At 34.4% G+C, this 17,686-nt stretch overlaps 2 protein-coding genes and 2 non-coding genes across 7 annotated transcripts in view; 1 reads left to right on the top strand and 3 right to left on the bottom strand.

Moving 5' to 3' along the window:
* Window positions 1-17,686, bottom strand: part of LOC100645075 (xaa-Pro aminopeptidase 1) — a 45,444-nt gene that overhangs the window by 3,652 nt on the left and 24,106 nt on the right. For all 4 annotated transcript variants that reach the window (XM_048404831.1, XM_048404827.1, XM_048404828.1 and 1 more), the window contains 4 exons: window positions 2,950-3,173; window positions 2,240-2,419; window positions 1,192-1,309; window positions 378-756 (listed from right to left, as the gene is read on the bottom strand). In XM_048404831.1, coding sequence (XP_048260788.1) covers window positions 378-756; window positions 1,192-1,309; window positions 2,240-2,419; window positions 2,950-3,173 — 901 coding nt within the window. The remainder of the gene's footprint in view (window positions 1-377; window positions 757-1,191; window positions 1,310-2,239; window positions 2,420-2,949; window positions 3,174-17,686) is intronic.
* Window positions 1,755-1,970, bottom strand: LOC125385056. The gene has a single exon (XR_007223998.1). It is a non-coding gene; the product is annotated as a small nucleolar RNA U3 (small nucleolar RNA).
* TRNAA-AGC lies at window positions 3,426-3,498 on the bottom strand. Its single transcript has one exon. It is a non-coding gene; the product is annotated as a tRNA-Ala (tRNA).
* On the top strand, window positions 6,400-9,730 carry LOC100646291 (esterase FE4). The gene is made up of 9 exons (XM_003395149.4): window positions 6,400-6,616; window positions 6,864-7,152; window positions 7,270-7,455; window positions 7,614-7,813; window positions 8,110-8,278; window positions 8,693-8,859; window positions 8,926-9,070; window positions 9,214-9,346; window positions 9,426-9,730. The coding sequence occupies exons 1-9, from the start codon at window positions 6,425-6,427 to the stop codon at window positions 9,586-9,588; spliced, it is 1,644 nt and encodes a 547-aa protein (XP_003395197.1). The 5' UTR covers window positions 6,400-6,424; the 3' UTR covers window positions 9,589-9,730.

The raw sequence follows: 17,686 nt of genomic DNA, 5'->3' as shown, positions 1-17,686 counted from the left end.
GTAACGTGCGACATCAAAACGTGAAAGGATTATTAACGAAGATACATTTCTTCCATAAAACTACAGAGTTATTTTTTACGTCCAACAATAAATGTAATGTAAATAATAATCGAATAATTACAGTAAAATCTATCAATTCATACACGTATATTTTCTGATTCATCGTTTAAAGTCATATCAATCGCTATGTAGTTTTATATATAGTAATTGAATTGCAACTATAAGTCGTATTTTCAAATTGCTTGGAAAGATTGACTTGTCCCAAAAATTTCAGCAGTTATGCTTAATGCTTGATTAGCATCTATGTTATGATATTAGTATTATTATCAGTTCCTTTTGTACAGAAATGGAGCAGATATTAATGTTATCTCACTTACTTCACGCAATTTGCATGGGAACAAAGGTCCATCTTCAAATGTTCGTCCACTGATCTTAAAATCTTGTGTCGCGGTGCGTACAAATGTATCGATCCATGAGTAACAACCGCATACGCTCTGAGGACAGGTGTGTTTGGCAAATCGTATCCGCGAATATTAAACAGCCAGGCTATTTCATCGAGAGCTGTAAGAACTAACGCGTCGGCCTTATATAACATCATGTCGATACGAATCAACTGGACCTTGTCTTGCCAAGCTTTTCCTGAATATTTGTCCGGCAACGGATACGCTGGATGCGGATTGTAATTCGGTCGATCGACCTGCCAGATCAAGTCCACCAGGTTGTTACGGACAGGAACCAATCTTATGGACGAATTCGCTGGACACGAACGCTATTGTTAATTCAGAAACATCCTCGTTTGGATGGAGGTAAATTTTCATAAAAATTGATGAAACTTCGAATGCAAGAAATGGCGCAAAACTAATCAATGTCATGGAATTATTTAGTTTATCACAGTTAGCTAAAACGAATGGAAAGCTGTATGTGCGAAGAAGTCCGATGCATAGAAGGGGAAATATAGCGAAGTAGTCAACGCTCACTGAAGTAGGGTATGAATCAATTATTAGTTGTTTCTTGTTTCTTCCGACGCTAAAGTCAAATACATGACGAATTTAACGTTTATTTGGATTGATGTGTTTGACGTTTTAGAACCACTACGATACAGTAAATGACAGACGATATTAGCTGGACGTATAAATTTAAAGTAGATACTCGTTGTTGATAGGTTAAATGTTTTTGGATGTGTTTAATTACCTAATTCATCTTCCCAGGTTTCCCAATCGATGGCAGATACAAGCGTTGGATCGGCGCCAATACGCACGGAACTTTGACTGCGAAACTCGTGCATTAACCATTCTGTTATAGATGGGACCTACCATATGATCGAAAGAATTTATTATTGGGCTTGGCACAAAAATAAATAAATATAAAAATATAGGAATTACGTAATAAAAAAACTTCCAAGAAAGACTGTAAATAACAGTAGTATTTTTATAGCATACAACATATAACAATTTTTTTCTTAAGGATAAGAAACAAAATTTTCTATACTTTGATTAAAGAAACCATACATAAAAAATTAATGTCTATATGTTCAACTACTATAAAATACTTCTTACATTATACCATATTTACGATTTTCAGTTATTATTTAATTTAATTACATCGTAACGAAGTTTAAAATAATTTTATTTCAATACTTTTTTTTTATCCTTTATTATTAATGACGAGTAAACTCTTTCTAAAGCTATGCTCTTTCTAAAGCTATGCAAAAATATACAATAGATCTTCATATTTATTTAAAGTAAAAAAATATAGCCACTCAGAAAGCATCCTTCCCATCCTTCTCATACTAAGTATGAGAAGTGAACGATCATCGATGACTGAGAATTCGAAACAAAGTCAATTTCTCAAGCCTTCCTCACGCTCAGGAAAAGATGCTACACCTCGTCATCGTGGTTGTATTCATTCTACCTTGCGGCAGGTGTTGAAGCAAGATCTACTGCAGCAATGATCCACTGAAGTACGATCTTAACTTTTCGTCGTCGTTGCAGCCTTTATATCATACCTTCCACACCATTTAACCTGCGAGAAGTCACTTAATTTGCTGGCCATCTAGCGGCAGAATATTAAACTAGCCGAGAATGCTTCGATTTATTACGTACATATGTACTTTTCAGGAATAATTTAGTATTATACAAAGTAAATGTTTACAATAAATATGCAATAATCTTCTCTTTCTTTCATAAACAAACAAAATTCTATCTTAAATTCTTCATTAAAGAATTCATCTTGAACTTACTTCTGCTCTACCGCGTTTCATGAGAATCCAATTGCAATCAAGTTGATGGTCTGCTTGAATATAATACCTTCCATCCGTCCAAAACACAGCTTTGTCCGAAGTGATGACAGCTTCTCCTGCGCTGCCGTAAAATCCAGTGATGAATTCTCTCCTCATATCACGAGGATCCAGGGAATCGCTCTAATCAAGATAGAGATTATGATATAATCGTATATATTTTTGATTACCTTATATAAGAAATTTGTTTCACTAAGCTTACTAAGCTTCTGCCGCTAATATATTATTTACTTAATAAAAGAAGAGCAGCACTCGTTATTAGATAAAGCACTGCAACGAAATTAAAGAAAGCTTCAATATCTGATAACAAAATGTTTCAAAAGGAATAAACTTGGCAGATTTTTATTGGGATATGTTCTTTTTTGTTAAATTAAAGCAGAGATTACGAAAAGCTTCGAGATTCTGCAAACTCGAAATCTCACACGATTATGATATATGTACCTCCAAAGGGCCGTCGCGGCCACGATAAACCAAGTTCATTGTCTGAAAATTCAAGGATATGGGAAAAGAATAATCGTAATCTTATGATAATCCGTGGATACAATAATAAAAATAAATTTTTTAATTTCATTTTTCAACTTTTTGAAAGATTTTTTATCGACTAGTGGTAATTCTGTTATGAATGATTCATATTACTACATGATTATAATTACCTGATGCGCGTCATCGGAGGTGACGATGTATCCATTAAGAGGTGGTCCTTGGATAGAAGCAACCCTAGTCATTTCTGATCTTAATTGTTTTAATCTTAGTGAAGTATCTTGTCTATTGATTGGTTGTTTGTGCGTCGTAGTCGAACAGTGGGATCTCTTTGCTCCATTGTAATTGAGAAATGGTACGATGACTTCATTTTGAAAATAATATGCCTCTGCCAAGCCTGCGTGAAATTACGATTGTTGTTAAAATAAATTTTTATTTGAATCAGTTAATGATTTTGGACAATAACCTTTTAATGTTGCTTTTCTCTATTAGAAGACAAGCACATTCTACATGCTTATTTATGGCATACTATAAGTTATACATATATATCTGATTTGTGTTAAGAATATCAAATTCTAGTTAAATATTTATTATTAAATATATATTTAATGATTTTTTAATTTTAAAACAAATAAAAAAAATTAGAAATTGGAGGCGCCGGGCATCGATCCCGGTACCTCTCGCATGCTAAGCGAGCGCTCTACCATCTGAGCTACGCCCCCTGTTTATCAGTTCAACTCTATAAATATATAATAGCTAGTTAGACATACAAGTTTGAAAATTTTATTTCTAAAACATTTGGTCACATCCATCAATAATATATTTTTCCGAATACAAAGAGATATTACTAACATTAAAATTTATTAAAGATACGATTATTAATGCTATACATTGTATGCAGCAAGTTAGATTACAAATAATAATACAGTATATGCCTTATTTAAATAAAAATAGTCAGTAGAAATATAATGAGAAATATTTTTAATAATTCTACAGTAAAGCTATATTCATACATATGATTAGTTCAAAATATAATGATTTTTCAAAGTGTATACGTATAAATCGCACAATTCGTAAAAGATTATCGACAACTATAATTATTCTAGTTTATCAAACGAAAGATTATTATTTCAAGAATTGATTAGTTTTGAGTCTCCATTATATCATACTCAATTTCAAACTTACATATTTAGTTTTATCCAGTAATCTGACTACACAATCATATTCAAATAGGCCAATTCATATTTCTTTCTTATTTACTTATTTTTATTTAAAATTAATCTTAAACATCTAAAATTTTTGACGAGAAAGATTGAATTTTCTATATATTTTTGTTATTCTTTCAAGGTTTATTACAGCTATATATATAACAAGGTAATATAACATGTAGACATTTTTATTTTGCAATTTTTTTTTACTTTCATACAATTATTCTACAGTGATATTATACGATCTACATTTTTGCAACAATCCATCGTCCACGAATTTTCATCGCATCCTAAATAACAAATATTGATCGATCACTGACATGCACGGTGTTAATAAAAGAACAAGAACGTCTGTGGGACGACACACGCACATCCTGTGGGAATCCAGAGGGTACTAAGTGGTGCTTGTATAACAGGCAAGCATCTGTTCCGAAGAGGTCAACCATCCCGAAATCCACGTTTCGATCGATTTCTACGTAGGTAGCTCTTTACTATTTTACATTAATAATATTGCATTTCCACCCTATTTCTCCACATCAATCATATTTATAAAAAATTTGTCTTTAATTATTCGATCAAACGATCCAATTGTTTCATTCCAATTAAATCATATATTTATTCGAATACTAAATAGAACTGTCTGATATTGAATTCGGAGAAAATCGATACGATGCAAGAGATTAGAGGAGGAAGAGAAACCCTTCGTCGAGATTGCATCTCGTGCAAGGGGTAACTGGGTTACCAAATTGTTTAATTTAATAATTTAACGTAAATATCAAGTAATATTAAATATGTTACTAGGGAAGTAGGAACGCTTCGCAGGTAGGTTTTACCCCATTGTAACTTTACAATTTTCACCCCCGCGAGTTTTCCATCTTGTGCACCAACGGCAAACGCCACACGCTATCAAACTTTTCCCCTATTTCCGTTTACAAAACGGAGAACGTTCTTGCTGTTCGTCCCTCTGTCTTAATGATAGTCTCAGGTAAAATTATAAGGTATCTTTCACGTACGTGTATGGTCTTGATGGAATCGTAATCGCATGAGGGTTTATGTAAGTAACGAAAATAGCTGTTAGATTCTAATTCCGAACATTAAGGGCTTAGGCGACTACTTGCCTTTCAAGAAATTATGAATCATAAATTGTAGTTGGTTAATAGCACGTTTTATGCAATTGAGATGCGTTTTTTTCTAAACGTATACTTATAAATAGTGGTAACAGAGGAAAATATAATAAATAGAATTTTGTTGATTTTTTAATTTTGGTGTTATTTGGTTGTTTGAAGTGTATTTTGATATAATATGGTTAAAATATATTATATATATATATATTGGTTGTTTGAAGTGTATTTTGATATAATATGATTAAAATATATATAAAATATATGTATCTTAGCAATAGATGACTAATCCGTTAACTGTTTTGGAGAAACATATATCTAATATACCTAAGATATGATAATCAATATTTTTGAAATAAATATTTTTTGAGATTATCGAAGTCAATATTTTTGATGTAAATATTTACGAAGAGAATTTCGTAATGAAATTTAATGAGAAGACAGTTATGGTAATATATGTGATATGTTGACAGAATATTGGATTTTAAAATCGTTCTCATGTGAAAAACAAAAATGTAATTTATAGCGTTTTACTTCTGTGGTCCCCAAATATTATTAAAAATGAAGAAATGATTAAAATGATTTCTGCTTCATGAAAGGTAGTTTAGTAACTTTTAATCAAACATTAACATTTTAATAACATACCGAATCTTTTCTATAAATCACAAAACTCAATTTATGATTTTAACTGACTGAGAGTTGCTAATAATCGACTACATATAATGCTTGACACAATTGTATACTTACAATCAGTTAAGGGACTATTTAGAAATAAATTATCAAACATTAAGAAATTAAGCAATTATAATGAGAAAATGATTTGTAAGGTTGTCAGAGATTTGAAATATTATATAATTTTCGCTAGCATCCCTCCTCACGATAACTTCTAAAGCCTGGCTACGCGAGCGTGTCTAATTGCGAAATTCTGCATAATATAATGACAATTCAGTTGAAAACATACATTTAGCCGATGTACAGACTCGTTCGTTTTCCACGATAATTCCGGAAGCTTTTTCGCTCGGATACAATAGACGATGACTTGACAGCGATTAGGATAAATTCAGGATATCCGATACTTAGCTATCCGAAAAATCATCGTCGTTGCTATTATTATGATCGACAAACAAGGGAAAAATCTGTCCTGTGTGGAATCGTGAAAACTCGTTCATCCTCGATCACAATCACGTTTCCACGTTGTTTATGTAATCCATTTTTTCGTGTTTTCTGTCCTTTTAGAGGATACCTGGTATTCTCCGCAGAATTATCCACTCTAGGTATATAAGCAACGTTCTAAGTCTGAGCCTAGCCAGAAGTTGGAAATGTGGCTGTCCAAGTTCGTGCTTTGTGGATTCGTGGTTGTTTGGGTTTGTGCCGACCAGGATGTGCAACTGGAAATTCCTCAAGGGATCTTGAAGGGATTGAAAACCGAAACTATTCTGCACAACAAGCCGTATTATAGTTTTAAGGGTATTCCCTATGCGAAACCGAATGTTGGAGCGCAGAAGTTTCAGGTAAGTAGAGATAATACGTAGGAACATATTCAATTTCTTATCTTGCAATAGATTTTACTACACCTGCGGATATCCAGTGCTTCAATTTATCTTGAATATTTGCAATTTTATAAAATCGTTTCTAATCTGTGAAATAAAATTTCATTTCTCGATATCCACTTTGATGTTACTGTACAAAATTTAATATGATTTATAAGAATAAGTAGCTAAATGTTCCATGTATGTCAAATATTTTTACAAATTTTAGTTACCAGAAGCGGCCGATCCATGGGAAGGAGTGTACGATGCAACCAGGCATCGTCCTCCGTGCCCATTTTATTGTCTGGTTAAAAAAGGTCTAATGGGTGAGGAGGATTGTCTTTTTCTCAACGTTTATACCCCAGTTTTGGATAAGGAAGCTCGCAAAGCTGTTATGGTATGGATTTATCCCGGTGGCTGGAACGGTGGTATGGGAGACGATACTTTGTTTGGACCAGATTTTCTGGTCGAGAACGATGTTGTGCTTGTTACCTTTAATTTTAGACACGGGGCGCTTGGTAAGTGTAATGAACTTTATTGAAATGAACGGTAGCTTTCAAAAATTTTTGCTTACGATAAATCTGTTGTATTTTAATTGAAGAAGATATTTACTATGTAATTGCTATTTATTGTAGGATTTTTGAACACGGCAGATAAAAACGCTCCTGGAAATGCCGGGTTGAAGGATCAAGTTATGGCGTTGAAATGGGTGAAGGATAACATACATTTCTTCGGTGGTTGTCCGAATAGAGTTACTATTTTCGGTGATAGCTCTGGTGGAGCTTCTGTTCAGTATCATATGTTATCTCCCATGTCTGAAGGTAGTGAAAATTCTTATTTCGTATACTTAGAAACATATACGATATATTTACAATATACAATTGAAACATTTTTGAAAGTTTTTTTTTTGAGCAGGTAACTTTTTAGAGGCGCAAGTGAGGCGTTATTTAGTAATTTTAACTATTTTGTAACATCATAGGTTTATTCAGTGGGGTTATACAACAGAGTGGATCAATTCTTAATCCATGGGCGATAACTTATAATCCAAGAGAACAGGCTTTCATGTTAGGAGATGCCCTTGGTATACATACGACAGATTCTGCGGAACTAGTTAGCAAATTAAGCGATTTTCACGTTAAAGATATCATCGCAGCCAGCAATGAAATAATGAAAGATCAGGTATCCGATTAATAAAAATATTGTGATCTTTATTTTACTTTCTATCCTTCAATTTTTTTATAATTGAACAATTCTGCGAACGATCATATTTCCTGCATTTAAAAGTAAAAAAAAAGAAAAAAATAGAAATTAGACTTTGGATTAGATTGTACAAATTAATATTGAATTATCCATCAATCTTTGAATTAAATGGATTAATTTGATTTTGAATTATTATCATGATTCTTTTTTCTTGACATCGAGAGGAGAGAAACTCGGATAGAAGTAAAAAATGTTTGATTTTTATGGAATTATAGAACACCCTATCTGGACACTCGCAAGCTTTCATCCCATCTGTCGAAGTTGACCTGGGACAGGACGTGTTCCTTCCAACTGATCCTTGGTCCCTATTAAAATACGGAAGGATAGCGGACGTGCCTGTAATATCCGGAATTGTCGCCGATGAATGTGCATTTATGGCGCAACGTATGTGATATTCATTTCTCAATTCATACCCAGTATAAAATACACATCTTGATAAAAGTTATTTAAGAAATACATTTGCGTCTTTCCAACATTTCAAACTCGTAAACAGAGTGCAGGTATTTATTACAAAAATTCATATTTTTATATAAATACATAATTATCAATGCGATTAGGCATTATAATAAATATTCTATTTTAGATATTTTATATCTAAAATTAAATTGCCACATAAATGAATCAAAATTCTATGCATTTTTGCATCTTTAAATTTCCCATGAATGCAGACAAATTTTGTACGCTTTTGCATTTTCTAATTCTGTACAAGCGCAGACAAATGCGGTGCATTTCTTCGTCATTAAAGCAAGTAATCTAAAAATTCATAGTTCACTCACAAATATTATTTGAATTTTTTAGTGATGATAGATGGTATCGGGGTATTGAACACTGAAGCAGAGAAATTTCTACCCGAAGATTTGAATATCACCGATACGAATGAAAAGGAAAAAGCTGGAGAGAGCGTAAAGCAATTTTACTTTGGCGACAAGAAAGCGTCAAAGGAGAACTTGAACGAATATACCAAAGTAATTACAGATTTCTCAAACGAAATCGTTTTTTAATTATTTTCTAAAAGTGGGTATATTTTGCAGATGATGAGTGACATTTACTTTGACGCTGGAGTATTGTTATCCCTCGATATCATGAAAAGTCGGATTTCGGCTCCCATCTATGAATATTTATTTTCCTACGAAGCACCAACTGGTTTCATGAAAAGCATCTTCGGTGTTAGCGACGGTAAATTATTTTTCCTATTAAAATCATAGAAAAATTAAAAAAATTCGATTAACGATCTATCTACTAATTAATTAACTTGCTAATTATTTATTTATAATTTCATTACTATTCATTTATTAATAATACATTATTATTAAATGCAGGTGTTGCGCATGGAGATGATTTAGGCTACCTGTTCTATTCCAATTATTTTAAGAATTTACCAGAACCAGGTTCATCAGCAGAGAAAATGACAAATATTATGACCAAATTATGGACGAATTTTGCAAAAGATAGGTTCGTAACTACATTCATATTTTTAATTCAATTATGTTTTACCAATTATCGATCATATGTGTTATACGTTAATCTTCAGAAATCCAACGTCAGTATTAGATGGAGATGTCACAGTAAACTGGGAACCAATGGGGAGCGACGATAATTATCTTAACATTAATCAAGAATTAAAAATGGAGAAAGATCTAATGAGAGATAGCCACGACTATTGGAAGAAGATGTATAAAAATGTCGTGCTATGAATGCTTTGATGTACGTGTATATATACACAGATAAGTATTATTCACTCGATATATTCGATATAACGAAAGTTACAGATATGATAATAACAATTGTAATTTAATTAAGACACCATAAAATACAATATTTTACTGTAACAATCTACATTCATTAACATTTCTGTTTCCTTGTTTATCATTTCAAGTTTCGTTAAATTATTTTCTATTTGTGTATTCATTAAGTGCATATATTGCTTAACGCGAGAAGAATGACAAATAACGGTAAAAGATAGCTAAGAGATCAAACAAAAGATAAACAAAGATTCAGATGAATCTTTCTATTGAACAATCTCCGCCTTCGTGCTTCGAAACGTGCCGCTTCAACACAGCTTTAAACTCGCTATTTAATCCAGCGAAGTCTCACCAACACGTTTAAGCGTCCCCAGGCCACGTTATCAAACTACACTTTCCTACTTTCCATTCACTGAGCACCATTCTGCGTTCTTCTCGTCTCGCCTCGTTCTTGGCTATTGGTTCACCACTCGTATTCCTGTTCTGTAGTTATCAGGCTCCCATGTTTTAGCAGAAACGTGCGTTCGATCGTCTGCGAATCAAGCGTTGGGCTAAGGCTCGGTGCAGATGAGCGATATTTTACGCGTACGACACGGTTGCGATGCTGTTGGAAGAATAGAGAAATACATTATGCCTCACGAATGAAGCATACACATACGCATGTATTTCCTCGTCCTTTCAATCCGTTGCCGCTGTCGCGATTTGTCGCAAATCGCTCGTCTGTATCGGGCCAAAATCTTACGTAGTATATACAAACATTGCATAGAGATCACGAAACACGAGAGTTCTAGAGGGATAAGTGTTTAAATATTCTTCGAGATGTCAGAAATTTAAACGTTCAAAAGACGTGACACTGCTGAAGATATTAAATTCTACGGTAATATTATCTTTGATGCTAACACATTTTATCTGTGAATAATGATTTTGATTTTAAAAATTGGACAGGGAACCGTGGACAGAGAAATTGCGTTTCTTGTGATGCATCGAATTTTCTCTGTCGAGTAGGACATAAGAAATTTTGTTATTCGGAAAATTAGTAGAGGGAGACAAATGTCTATTAGAGAAAGTAACACGCATTGTAATTAATAGACAGACGTTCATTGTTACTCGACGTGTCTCGGGTAATACCCATTTTTGTTTTTACTCGGTCTATTTATAAAGTAGTGGTTATGATAGAATTGTAGGCAATACCCTATAATTATATTATCTCGAGAACTATCTCGAGATAAAACCGAATATGTGTTCCAGTAGCCGGGTACTCGAGATATCCGATTTAAGCGAATACCACTACTCGCTTTTGTGCTTCGCTTGTATCGGGAGCACAGAAAAGCGAGAAATTAGAATGTTTCAAGTTACACCATACGCCACATAGACGCGTATGCGCGTTCGTAACGTAGCGTAAGGCGTAAAGTACGCAATTTATTATCTCATTCACAATCACGCGTCACGAGTCATTGATTGACGAAGAACGAGTGAAGCGAGAATCGGTTACGATTCTTACGAAGAATATCTTCGACATATTATTTTACGAGAATTATTTAAATATTTGTGTATACATATATAATACATTATATATATGTATATACACGTAAGTATAAGAGATAATAGATTTTATTGCACAGTAATTTTGTATTATTTGATTAGGAACGAGAAACTATAAAACTTGGTGTATCTTGATATTTACATGGTAATTTTTTAAGGTTATAGATAATCTAATTGTCTTAGACTTATAGGTTTGTTCAGTTACCTACGTTTATGATACATTAAATTATTTTACATCTGTAAGTTACTTATTTCGTAGCATCTATCAATAGTTAACGTAGAAGTGTTAACGTTGCGTGTAATATTAAAGCAATGATCAATGATTACACAGAGATCTAAAAAGATTTTTGTTCCTTTATTCATCGAATTATTCGATTAAAAGTAATATTACCAATTAGACTAAAATATATAATATGGAAACTGTGTTAAGATCTACAGTTTTCAAGATATCGACATTTTATCACTGAAAATATAATTATTTGAAAAATTAGGCAAGTTTCGCTTCTTTCGAAAATTTCGATAATTAATATATTACCATTTGTCAATGAATATTAAGTTTTATTTTACACGCCTCCTGTAGTTTTCTAGGAATATAGAGAGATGAACGAGAAGGAACGCAGTATAGAGACTTAAATTTGCGCGCCGATTCTCATTGCAAGAATCATTCGATTTTATCGAGGGACGTGGAGCAATCGAATGACCTCGAGTCTGCGAGAACAGATGATCGAGATGCTGCTACAGTGAACCGTTTCCCGAGATGATCTTCGACATCTCTTAATCCGGCTGTCATGCAGAGACAGCAGGTATTTATTTCATCTTACACAATCTCTGGACCAATTTGATTGCTCGAGCTATGCCACTTCTTCTTTTTCTTTCTCCCTCCAATTTCCTTCCGAGTAATCATGTATTAATGTTTTCACATAGGAAAAACGGTCAATTATAATTAAATAGACGAATTTTTAACTGTTCAATGAATCAATGATTTTTTTTTAATTAACAACACAAATTTTATTAAGTACGTTTTCTTAAAGAAGTATAATCAAATAATTTTACAAATTTTTTTAGTTATATCGAATTACTATTCAATGGACGACGAAGTTTTATTTTCTTAACGGTGGAACTTTTATCTCTTTAATGAGTCGTATGATTTTTATCGAGTATATCTCTTCAAGAAATCTGTCTTTAAATAAGTTTTATTTAATAGAAGTTATTATTTAGAAGTTATTTATGTTGTTCAGTTATGCCTAATTATTTTGTGCTTTTAAGTTGTCTATTACGTAGATATTTATTGATAAGTACCTTAAGTTGATGATGTTCTAGATATTCTATAAACGAGGATGCAACGTGTTATATGTGTGTGTTCATAGTAAGAATATAGAAAATGAACGTTTACAATGGTGGATGAATGTTGGCAACCTGTGTGATATATTCGGGTAGTATATGGTACAGAGGGTAGATCCGACCAAGTTACTTTTTAATTGCAAATAAGCATACATTTCTCCTTACCCTTATGTACGTCATTGCGAAGTACTAACTTAGCTTTTAACAGGAATATCTTACGGTTACTCATACCGCTATAAATGTATAAAATTGTATGAATGGAAGATTAAATATTCTATCTTTAAAAAAAATAATATTTTAATATTGAACTATCGATTTGATATTTCATACTATACGATCAATTTATACGGAGAATTAACGAGTGTTGTTTAATAAGTCTCGTAGCTGCAAGTATCATCAATGGAAGCCATTTTCTTATTGAAGGAATAATTGTACGCAAACTTATTAATGCTAACTGTACTAACTGATGCAATTACTGGTATAAATAAACCGAACATTAGAAAACGGGAAATGCAACAAAAAATGCGTTTTCCTTTCCGTGTCAGTAGAGACTGTTTAGGTCGATGTTTCGTATTTGTTCGTCACTCACTTTCGTGTTTCCATCGTAATAGGGTAGCATTTTAGTTAAAGAGGTACACTGACAGTTATAGTAATTCAAGCTTCATATCTATCTATATCTACGCCTACATACAGGCGACTTATTCTTATCGTTGTACTTCCACCGTTCATTTTAAGTTTGTAAATACCCAAGTCGCAATTGAATTTCTACCAATTTTTATACGGAGCATGTTACTTCGTATCAATTTAATAGTATATTCCGGAATAATTGTAATTTGTAATTCGGGCATTGTTAGTAAAGTTTATATACGAGACAAACTATGCAGTTTTTTATCACATTTTCTAGAATGCAGAAAAGAAAATTACGTAAAACGAAGAAATAAAATTCTCTGTATCAATATGGAGTATTGTAAGTATTGACACGGACAAACAACCGTGTTAATAAATTTTTATTCATAAAAATATTTGGTATCCAATTTCCGATTTCTTTGCAGAACATATGACAGAAGCGATCGACGATTTCTGTGATTCTGTCCGTTGAAAACGTAAGTATTTCGTGACGCAGCTTTAAGAAAAGCTAACCACTTCTTGTAAAATACTTCTTGTAAAATTCCTTTATGTCGATCTGTAGCCAAAGTACTAGAATAGACAGATCCATATTAACAGATCTTATCCCAGAACTTACAAAAAATTAACCTTTACGAGATACTTAATAGTTGTGAAATTAACAAAGAATCTCAACCAAGCGATTAAACATGTTTCCTATTTTCTTTACACCGATCTAAGAGCCAAAATATTCAGCAGATCTCTACATTATTAAATCACGCAAATATTTAGTATCAAATTTCCTGCAACTTTGTTAGAAATTAATTCTCCGGAAGCAATAACGATGCAATTAAAAGAATATAACTAACAGAAACAATCGTTAACTTTCATTCATTTAAAGCAAATTATTTTGATAATCTAGCAGCTCCAAACGCCATTTAACACGCGCGATTTCTTTCATTACATCTGGAAGATGTATCTTCAAGATGATCTTCAGCTACTACGTATTAGGTATTCATAATATAAAAGCTCAACATTTCGTGATTTAACACGGACCACTTTTCTTGTATTCTCTTCTTGTTCCGAGTTTCGTATATGCTACCTCTATCGAATCATTCGCTCAGCGGCCTCTTCGTGTTCGTTTCTCCTTCGCTCGAGACAAACGGAGAAACTGTCATCGAGTTTTGTTTGATCGTTTTTCTTCGAGGAAACGACGTTTCTACCTCTATCGTCGTTGTTTGTCGCGTTGTCTTATCAGATTTACAAGCTCGTTGACAGAAGAAAGGAGGAATGTTGGATCAGCGATCTATGCGTTCGAGAAAGTATCGACATAAAAAATTCCCAGTATTTCTCTTTGTTCGACCATAGCAGGGGCGTATGTATATTGACTTCACGGTCAAACAGGCTTCAATTTAGGATGGCTCGAGGCTTTTTACAACAGGAGAACAGGAGTAGAATGAGGCTCACTTTCACGAGGGTTGTTTTTCTACTCGGATCCTCTAATCTTTTATTTCTTCGGCCCTCAAACTACTCCTTCGATCCTCGGCCTATTTCTCGGAAGAATTCTTCTTCATACGAACCTTCCGGGAGCTGAATCGATCGGTTCTACTTTTCAACGTTAAATTCTTAAGAAACGAACGACCGATTTTCATAAATTCCTCTTTTTTATTCAGGTAATCGGAATCTACGGAATTACAATTGCAATTGGTACACGTTGTTTCCTTACGTTGTTGCATTAAACTTTTTAAGGAACGAGTAAAACGAGTAAAGTTACGTATCGTTATGGGAAGATTGAAAGATTTAACGACCATGGAAAAGGAAAAGCCAGATCCAGAACCGTTTAATTAACTTGGACATCTGTTACGGACTATTTATTTCTTTACGAAGCATTTGAAACCTCGTACGAGTTTGTTGCACGAAGATGATTTACTTAAAATAGTACGTTCTAACGTAAATTTCGAAAATAGTATTTGCAACTCTTCGTATTCACCACTCTCAAGTAAAAGATGTAATCCATACCCTATTCGTATCTTGTGTCAATTTCTTCGTCTATTTTGAGAGTTAGAAACACGAACCATGAGTTAAACATGGAGAAAGCTCTATCAGCCGATTCATTGATATCGGTATCCTTCTCTGAAATAAAATTCTTTATAACTTGAAAAATAGCATCCTTTTCAAATTCTTTCGTACATCATTTGCTTGTCTCGTTACTTCGATGTAGATATAATCGAGTCTATAAATATCCCCAACATCTTTCGTGTATTCTCAGTTTTCAGATGTTTTATTCATCGCAGCAGTTCGTCAGAACGTACATCCGCTGTACCCGTAGCCTTATGCGCGCGGTACGTGCTATACAACACACAGCTGAAAAGATAATGAGCGAAACGGTTCAGAGTCAAGGGAAATGTTGCTCTGTATCGTCCATCGTCCAACATTACCGATTACGATATGTACATAGTCTGAAACTAAAAACAGAAACAACCGATCAAACTCTCATTCCTCTGCTCAATCATCCTTTAGCTCGCTATTATGTACATGTAACCACTGTCATTGCCAAACCCATAATTATCCGATTAAATTAAAGAGCGTGAAACAGGTAGACAGAAATAATTGCAATACGTGGAAGAGCCCTGAACGCGTCAGTCGTGATAAACACTGTGTTGCGGTGAGTTGGTGGCGGATATGCAGCACGTGGAAATATGCGCGCGACGGGGTGGCTAGCGGTGGCGCTGTCAGCCATCATCGGCAGAGATCGATAACCCGGGATTGGTGTGCGTGCACACGTTCGCGGCGTCGAAGGGAACACGAAAAAAAAGGTCGAAGGAAAAACGAAGAAGGAGACGCGCGTAAAAAGACTTCATAAATCGGGGCGGCCGATCCGTGACACCCCGCTGCGCGAATCCTCTCGTTCACCATACGATCCTGGCCGTAGTGAGATGGCCGGTTGCTTAAGTGGCCGATCCTTCTGTTCAAGGTCCCTCGCCTGTCTCCAGGCGTTCGTCCGTCGAAAGTCGGTCGGAGAAAAAGATGTTCCGGAGGTTTTTATCGGCTCCTTTCGAGGGACAAAGCGTCGCCGTTGCCCGCCACCCTGCCAGGCGAACATCCGTCGATGGAGGTCATCTCCACCTCTAGAGCTACTGGAAGGGGACCTCGGATGCCATGCGCCACGTCGAAGGGGGGTAAAACCACCCTGTGGTCGGGGAGAGCTTCTGCAAGTCGACGCGGCAGCGCCATGCTTGTGCTTTGCGTAAACATGGACGATGGATCGTGCATGATTTTGTTGTTGATTTTGTTTATTCCCTCGGATAGATGAATTTTGCAAGATTTCTGATTCTGTTCTTTCGCTAAATTTTAACCCTTTGTCATTTTTTTTTAATTATCAAAGAAGATACGTCGAGTTTGAGCAAAATACGGAACAAGCGTCTTTGTATCGATACGTGCCATTTTTCTGTTTCAATTTCGCGCGAAATATTTTCTTAAAACGTTAAAAATCTTCTTATTGGTGAAAACAAGATCGCAATGTAAAAATTTGGGATTACAACAGGGTTAAGATCTTTCAGTGTGATTTTTTGGCGAGTCGGTGTTTGATCGGAGTTTTGGGAGTGCGCGTATTACAAGAGAGTACCGACTCGACGTTTGTTTATCGGTGTTCGATGATAAAGTAACTGTGGTAGAATACACGTGACTCGAGATGAATTTCTAAAGCTTTTCAAGTTTTCGAAAGAACAGATACGTGTAAATTTTTGGCTTTTGCATCGGCACTTGAGAAAGATCGTGGTAATTTTCAGAATTACGAACATGTTCCATCGCAACGAAACTTTTAACGATTATTTATTACATTTATTAATTTTTGGTACATTTTTAAGTTGTTTAACAACGTGTTTAACATTACACAGAGCATTTGGGAAAGTTTATACTTTATTTTATTCGAAATGATTAAGAAATTCACCCAATTATCGAACACCTAGGAATCCATTGGCAGATGGACGAGAAGAAAACGAGGATTATCGGAAACTAATACGACAAAGAGGTTTGCCGATGGCATTACCTTTCGAACAGGGTTACAGGACCATTAATAGGAGTAATGATCCTCCAATAAAGATATCTCAATATTAAAACAATTAGAATCCAACAAACAAATATTTGATGTCCCCAACAATCCAAAGATCATTCAATTGCTCTGTATAATCCTAGATATGATATCCTTATCGCGTTAAAGACACACGCACAAAACGACCCCAAGTGTGATACGACAAATTTACCAAGACGTGAAACGCAAATTAACAGAAAAACTTCAATTTCGTTTAACTCTTGATATATTCCCAATCCTATCACTGAAAAAATATCATTAGCCACACACGAAACAACGTAAAATTTAAGGAAAGTGGTACGGAGCCATCTCGAACACCACACACGCCGTAAAGTCCGTATAGCCAAGTCCGTAACCTGTTTCGCTGTCTCTGCCTTCTCCGTGTTTCGCGAAGAAAGTTGTTAAAAAAAGAGAGAAATAAAAAATACGATCGCTGATCCAATGCCTATCTGCACGCATTCTCTGTGTGTTCCA

The sequence above is a fragment of the Bombus terrestris genome, chromosome 4 (assembly GCF_910591885.1).
Source record: "Bombus terrestris chromosome 4, iyBomTerr1.2, whole genome shotgun sequence".
NCBI lineage: Eukaryota > Metazoa > Arthropoda > Insecta > Hymenoptera > Apidae > Bombus > Bombus terrestris.
Note: the sequence above shows the minus strand (reverse complement) of the source record. Positions and strands in the feature narration are given on the sequence as shown.